Below are 7,843 nucleotides of genomic sequence, written 5' to 3' on the forward strand. Positions count from 1 at the left end.
TTTTAGAAAGAATAACAACCTTCTAAATTCGAAAACAATTAACTTTATAACCGCACGTATGTTATGACATGTTCACGGCACATGTTTCAAAAGTCTTGTAGTCACACAAATATTATGACATATTTTATACAATAAGTTTCAAAAATATTAGTTTCTTAAATTCCTGCCGACTCAAACTATGTCATGTAAATTGGAACGGAGTCAAGTGAATGAATGAACATGAGGACACTGAAGCATATAACAGTGTTACAAAGTTGAAAACCAACTATCTGTACACAGCAGAAAGATGCTCAAAATTCTATTACAACAACTAACCCAGCGTAATCTCACAAGTAAGGTCTGGGATGGAAGGTACGTACGCAGTCTTACCCCTACCTCGTGAACTTATGCTCAAGATTCTAGAAGAGCATAAAATTTTACACTTGACTACTCTTGCTCACTACACTGTATTTCACTTGGAACAGTACAGTAAAATGCTCATAATTCTAAAATCCTACACTTCAATTATCTTGCTCATATATACTACAAAAAAACTAGAGCTATTGCATTGAATCTTGAAGTGTGAGGATCAAAAACTTGTATAACACAAGAATATACATTGGCTAACAACTAGATACGAGGCCTGGAAGAACTATATAGCATATAGTTTCTTGTACTCATCTTCAGGGATCTCTGATTCTGACATGACAGATACGGTCCGTGACAGCGACTTGCTACTCCTAGCTGATCTGCGTTGACTTCTCAAATTCGAAGACTCAATCCGATGCATAACTACCCAATAACACAGTGTCCCTAGTGTCGCGGCCATGATAAAAGTTCCCATAAAAGTTACTGCACTAGCCATCCATCTTTCCTCTTTACCTACAACGATATAAGACAGTGCAAGAAATGCTACTGAGACGAATACACAAGCCAACCACATTAGCTTGTTGATAATCGCCATCATTTGCTTTTTGGCTCGTCTTTCAACAACCACGATTGATGTTTGAACCACTACGACAGCTAATGATATGAAGAGTGCAAGAGAGTCGAATATGAAGAAAATTGCAAAAGGGGGCTGAGGAGCTATCTTTCCTTCTCCTATTGAGTATCCTGGAGGAACATCCTTAGGGTTATCGGTATATTGGCCTGGTAGATTAAATATGGCAGCAAAAGCAACTGTAGCAATAAGAACTGCAACGACCGTGGTAGAGTTTATTGCGTTGTTGAGCCCTTCCCAGTGCATTTTGTTCAGACGCTTCGCTATGTTCTTCACTCTTTTTTGTGTTTGGAAAGTGTGCTCGAGCTGATTGTGAACATCGTGTTTTATGTCACTAACAGTTTGTTTCAGTTCTTTGGCTGAACGTGTAGGCGATGCTAGCTTCATATTCTTTGCTGTCTGGATGCCATGCTCCTTTAGAATCGCAGCTATCTCTGAATTGCGTGCTTTCTCAGCAGTGTCAAGAGCAGTCTCACCAGATTTATTGATGGCATCCCACTTCATTCTTTTGTCCTTTACGAGTGCTTGAACGATCTGAACAAAATTATTCAGACAGTTAGTCGAAGACTTGAACCATCTTTGAGGATTTTCGTTACCTTAAAAGATAATGGTATATAAATTCTTTACGCATGGTACAAAGTACATGCTCAAGCAAAACTTTCCTGAGGAGAAACTTCGTGTGGTAAATTTGAGGCACATAGACATAGTTTATTGCGTTCAAGTGTTCACCTCCCTTTAATTTATTAGTATTCAAAAATCAAACCAGATGCCAAACTGAGAAAATTCAATCGAATCATCAGCTCCGCCTATTGTAAATGTAGGGGGTAAAATATTACAAGACTTAGTGTTGAAGATTTGTCATATCAGCACAAAAGTAAGACTGTTACCATCAACTTCTGATTGCAAGAAACACTAATTATGTGAGATGTGTGCAGCCTTCATTTAGGTCTTTCTCCAATAGTTCGAACAGTCATTTACGGGGATGAGACAAAGAAGATTGTGTTACAAGAGCGACATGGATTTCCTCTTTCTCTAAGAAGATGATCGTGCAGCTTTTAACATCTATGTTGAGCTGTTGAAAGATTGTTCTATGTTTCCATTTCAACATAAAAGACCGTGTTGACATAACAGAAAATAACAAAAACATAGTAGGGAGAACATATGGATCCATCCATATAAAATACTTGCAGTGAAGAACATACATATGAGAAATTACCTCTATGCGGCCTTTCCGTGTTGCAATATGCAAAGCAGTATTACCCTTTCCATCAATAATTGCACCCAAAGCAGGATCCGATTGAATAAGCTCATTAACCACATCAACACGTTGGCCTTTGACTGCCATATGAAGAGCAGTTTGTCCCTTTTTATCTCTCCAGTTCAAAATCCCTTCTTCTTTGCTTAAAAGTGCCTTCACAACCGCAACATGTCCATTTCTTGCTGACGAATGAAGCGCAGTCTTCCCATTGTTCTTTGGTATGGTGGCTAAACTGCTATTAGTCTCCAAGAGGAAATTGACAACCTCAATATGGCCTTGTGCTGCTGCAGTGTGCAATGCTGTCGAATTCGACTGATCGAATGTAACTGACAACTGAGGAAATGCCTCCAACAGTACCCTCACCATTTCTGCAGCAAAAAAAATCCAACGTTTTACTACAAGGTCAGCCCGGTGCACTAAGCTTTCCGTGTTAGCAGCCCAGTGCAAATCCAACCTTTTAGTATCTTTTTCAAATGCTCATTATTAGTTCAAGTACTACTATATCTAAGTTTAGAAGGAAAATCAGATTCAGAATTTAACACTGAGGGTACTTAATTAATAAGGGAGGTGCCCAACCAGCTTGTGCGCACCTTTACTACTCTGTCGATACCTGCTACCTCCCACCAGCTCAAGTACCGGATAATTCTCCTCATCAATAATTAAGTACAAAGGAAACAATCACCTAGCGTTTTTTACTGTGCTGGGATTTGAACCCTAGCTTCCATGATTTTTGCTTATTTTACTCTTTGATGCTCATGACTAGCCTTACCGACAGAATAATGAAAGAACCACAACAACACTTACCACGCCTCAATCCCAAACAAGTTAGGATCGCAGAAGGATAATGAAAAATAATATGGTCTCCAGTTTTTCATTTTTTTCTTATTTCATGGACTGTTAGGCCACACCGTTGGATTCTTATGAGAAGTTTCATAAGTTGACAGATGTTATGATGATGGAAAACCATAACAGCAACAATATAACCAACACTACTACAACACCTCAATTCCAAACAAGTTGGGATCCGCGAAACAATGAAACACAACTAAGATAAACAAATACTTATAATGAAAAACAACATGAAATGCATCAGAGTCATTTCATCTTACCAACAGAAAAATGAAAAAAAAAAAAAACACAACAAGAAGTACAACGCCTCAATTCCAAACATCTTCAGATTCGCGAAACATAACAAAAAACAACTAAGATAAACAAATACTTACCAAGATCACCCTGTTTAGCAGCAACATGAAATGCATCATATCCATTTCTAGCCTTAATACTAGCTAAACCAATATCATAGTACTTAATCAACTCTTTCACTATAACTAAATCACCAGATTCAGCAGCAACATAAAGTGCAGTTTCACCAGATTGATTCTGTTTAGATAATAATTCAACCAATTCTCCTTCACCACAACTAGTAATAATCTCTAAAGCCAATTCAAGGGTCCCACTTCGTACAACTGAATGGATTTGTGTGTCTCCTCTTTTTCCTGTTAACTGTTTAGTCATCTTTTTCATAGGAACATTTTGCTGCTGACCATTAAAGGAATCCATCTTATTTTCAGCTGAAATTTTCAATAGTTCTTTATAAAGGTTCACCTTTTATGGTTATCAAAGTCTTTGAAGTCAACATGTGATATAAGTGCTCTAACCAACCAAGGATGTGATGGGGGCAATAATTACTTTTTCTTCTTTAATCAAATATGTCGAGTTTGAAAATCATGTGTATGCAATTCAATTTTTCGGAGAGTGGTTTGCTACGACATGGGAATTCACATGCGAGAATTTGAATTAGTCAGATTCCAATGTGATATCGGATACTAAGTGGTAGACCAAGAAAGTCAGTGCTATAAAAAGAATGTTAATTATTTTTATAATTAAAAACACTTTTAACTTTGAAATTCTCCTTTTATTATTCTTAATAAAACAATCTAAAGTTAGTAAGATTCCTTTTAGACAATAAATTTCTGAACTCGTCATTTCTTTTTAAAATTTTGTGTCAAGTCAAACGTGTTATATAATTGAGGATGGAAGAAGTAGCTACGTATGGCATGGTCAAAACCATCTTCTTTCATTTTTAATAAAAGTCTCGATTTTGAGTTCTTGTTATGCAATTATATCATAATATAAAATATTGCGTCATGAATTTGAATTTAATCGAGTTTCAAAGGTGATTTTAGAAGGGAAACAAAAAGGTAAGTGCTAGTATAATTTTCTACTTATCTATGACATGGCCAAGTGCAATTTATTTTTATTCTTTTTAACACTAAACACACTGGATTTTAGATAATGGCCACTAGTTATGTTTTTGGCCTAAGTTGGTCCACACGCTTGGTCCATCATTCAGAAAAATACAAGGACTTTCAACTAGGAAAGAGAAAAGAAAGTCAACTCAATTCTAGAAAGCAATCAGTGGTTTGATTTTATTAAATGAAAAACATAATGGTGGGGTCAATTCTTGAAAATGAAAAAAAAAAACAATTAAATCATGTGTGCGTTTTTTTTTTCTTTATTTGTAGTATTGACAAATTATGCATGAGTGGGCGTTTGGACCACAAGTGATAAAAATTTTTTAAAATGAAGTGTAAGTGATACAAGTCTTAATTATTAGGTAAATGTGATAATTACTTTATTATGGATTAAGAAAGTTGGAGAAGTTTGAAAATAACCCACAAGTTTTTAAATTTACACTTTGATCCAAATGTTAGTCTATATAACGGAAAATAGAGGGAAAAAATGTGTTTCTCTCTTTTCTCACCCATTATTGTTTTCTCTCTCTTAGCGATTTTTGTTGTTCATTGTTGCTACTGCTTCATTCAGCATCTTCTGCTTCATTATCATCATCTTCTACTTCATTATCATCTTCATCTTGTTCTTGTTAACCATTTGTTGTTGTTGTTGTTACCGCTACTGTTGCTATTTGACCAATTTCTTAGGTTAAATTTTATTTCTAACATCACTTTCCACTTTGACATTACTTCATAGGAGACGTTGGTAAGTCAAATTATGATTTTTAGTTGAATTTGTCATTTGGATAATTGCTATTGTGTTATTGTTTTCCAACAATGGATAGAACTCAATTATGAATCCAACGTAAGATCCATCTGTTTAAACAGATAAATCATCTATTGCGAAAAATGAGACATCAGTTTCAACGAAAAACTGATATATTGATTCATGTTTAAACAGATGGGTCATCTGTTGCAACATTTGACATATCTGTTGCAACAGATTATTTACCTGTTGCAACATAACCTGAACACGATTCCAACATAGGTTACAATAGATTAATAATCTGTTGCAACAGGTAAGTCATCTGTCGCAATAGGTTAATTATCTGTTGCAACTTTCACTCATCTGTTGGAATCAGCTACAAAGGTGATTTAGTTGTAACATCAATTCTAACAAGCGCTTCATTTGTTGCAACAGATATTCAGGATCGTAACATGAATCCCAACAGGTAAAAATCTGTTGCGACTCATCACTTACCTGTTGCAACAGATAACACATCTGTTGGGATTCATTCACGGCACTATGAAATCACTATAAAATTTTTTTAACAAATGACATTATTTAGGTACCACTAATGGAGAGATTAATAACAATAAGGGTGGGTTGTCATGGTCAATGGGTCGAGAAGAGCAATCAATATGTATGGCGTTGGAAGGAGGGTGAAATACTAGAGACGATAGCTATGACAGTCCAAAGTGATGTTTTGTATGATGATTTTGTAAACTTAATCATCAGCTTTTGTAGACTGAATTATCAACCGGAAGAATTCACCATCAGCTACATACACAACTCTTTTGAAAATAAGAGGGTGCTGCCTTTCAAGATAACCGATCAGGTTCGGTTGCGTACTTATCTAAATTATTCAATCGGGCCGGTGTTAAGGGTGTACATAGTTGAAAAGACGAGAGAGGATGAGAACCAGAATGTAAAAGAAGAAGAAGAAGAAAAATAATTCTTTGATGATAGGTTGGATGATCTAGACATGAATATTCCAGATGATGATCAAACACCTACGCCCGTTGATGCGACCAATACGATGTGCAGTTCTTCTCAATCGACACGATCTGGAAATCTTCAAGATGATGGGACCGGTTTGTTTTATTGGAATGTCATTCAAGGACAAGAATGAACTATCTAACACTTTGTTTATTTCTTGCTTGAAAAAAAATTTTAGAATATAGAAGGTGATTAATTTGAGCAGTTTTTTTTGCTTTAAATATGCTAATTCGAACTGCAAGTGGTGGTTGAGAGCGGTGAAGTACGCAAGTTCTGACAGATTCGTCATTCATAAACATGAAAAGCATCACACACTTGGTTTGGAGCACATCTTGGGCCAAAATCCTCACATCACGGCAAAGGTCCTCGATGAATATTTCAGGAGTAGTTTCCCCGATGGCAAAGGCCCTTCAACAAGGCTTATGGCCAATTAAATCCTTACGGATTTGGGTGTCCTGGTCAGTTATTGAAAGGTATATACGGCCATGGGGATTTCCAAAGACCTGGTTAGAGGGACACTCGAGCATGGGTATGAAGTCTTGGATGCTTACCGTTACATGATTGAGTCCACAAATCCCGAAAGTAAGACGGTATTGCATCTGGATGAAAACGGAAGGTTCAAGTACTTTTTTGTATCCTATGGTGCTTGGATTCAAGGTTTTCGACATTTGAGAAAAGGCATAGTCATTGATGGTACCTTCTTGAGGAGCAGGTATAATGGAGTTCTGCTAGCGGCGGTGGTGCAGGATGCGGAGAATCACATCTTTCCTGTCGCTTTTTGTGTAGCGGGCAAGGAATGTGATGCCTCTTATGGATTTTTTTGAACAACTGCGACGCTGCGTCGAAGATACCGAAGAGTTTTGTTTTGTATCGGATAGGCATCCAAGTATTCCAAAGATGGGTTCACTTTTCTTCACTTCAGCTTACTTTGGTTGTTGCATTAGGCATCTTAGAGAGAACATTCAAAACAACTCTCACAACGAAAGGGTCGTCACCCTTTTTTATAGAGCAGCTAAAGCATATAGTAGAGAGGAGTTTTTAGACCATTTCAATCAAATAGCGGATGTGAATCCCAAGGTAGCAGAATTTCTCGCACGTGTCGATTTTGAGAGATGGAGCCAGGCATTCTGTCCAGCAAATAGGTACATTCTTATGAATTTAATGTCTTGTTTGATTTACAAATTTAGTTTGATGTCGTACTAAGTGATTCTTTTCTATAGGTACAATATTATGACATCAAACATAGCTAAATCGGTGAATTCATTGTTTGGCGATGAAAGAGAATTTCCCATCAAGGCTATGTTTGAAAAAATAAGCGAGAAGTATAGTGATTTTTTTAACGAAAGTCATGTGCAGTTCAAGTGCCTAGAAAAAAGAACCCGATTTGTTCTCGAAATCAAAAAGAAAATATCAACGAACATCAGTTTGGGGAATAGGTTATTCTCTCATAAAATAGCAGATTGCAAATTCCGTATCATCGGTCATGGTGATGCTGCCACGGTCGATCTTCAAATAAGATCTTGTACGTGTAGAGTTTTTGACTTGGACAAGATACCTTGTCCACATGCTATGGCAGCCGTTCAAGCTCAATA

General features: G+C 36.6%; 1 protein-coding gene across 1 annotated transcript; it reads right to left on the reverse strand.

The window, feature by feature from the left end:
• Nucleotides 1–254: 254 nt before the first annotated feature.
• Nucleotides 255–4,118, reverse strand: LOC107842947 (ankyrin repeat-containing protein At5g02620). Its single transcript, XM_016687024.2, has 3 exons — nt 3,461–4,118; nt 2,196–2,605; nt 255–1,513 (listed from the first exon to the last, which is right to left on the reverse strand). Exons 1-3 carry the CDS (start codon nt 3,795–3,797, stop codon nt 632–634), a joined length of 1,629 nt encoding a protein of 542 aa, XP_016542510.2. The 5' UTR covers nt 3,798–4,118; the 3' UTR covers nt 255–631.
• Nucleotides 4,119–7,843: the final 3,725 nt, after the last annotated feature.

The sequence above is a fragment of the Capsicum annuum genome, chromosome 9, assembly GCF_002878395.1.
Source record: "Capsicum annuum cultivar UCD-10X-F1 chromosome 9, UCD10Xv1.1, whole genome shotgun sequence".
Classification (NCBI taxonomy): Eukaryota; Viridiplantae; Streptophyta; class Magnoliopsida; order Solanales; family Solanaceae; genus Capsicum; species Capsicum annuum.

What these genes read in the sequence shown, in the direction of transcription:
- LOC107842947 (XM_016687024.2), bottom strand. Translation starts at nt 3,797, where the DNA reads ATGGATTCCTTTAATGGTCAGCAGCAAAATGTTCCTATGAAAAAGATG. An exon ending in TGCTAAACAGGGTGATCTTG is followed by an intron (nt 2,606 to 3,460) that starts GTAAGTATTTGT and finishes TTTTTGCTGCAG; the next exon opens with AAATGGTGAGGGTACTGTTG. An exon ending in CACGGAAAGGCCGCATAGAG is followed by an intron (nt 1,514 to 2,195) that starts GTAATTTCTCAT and finishes AATTTTGTTCAG; the next exon opens with ATCGTTCAAGCACTCGTAAA.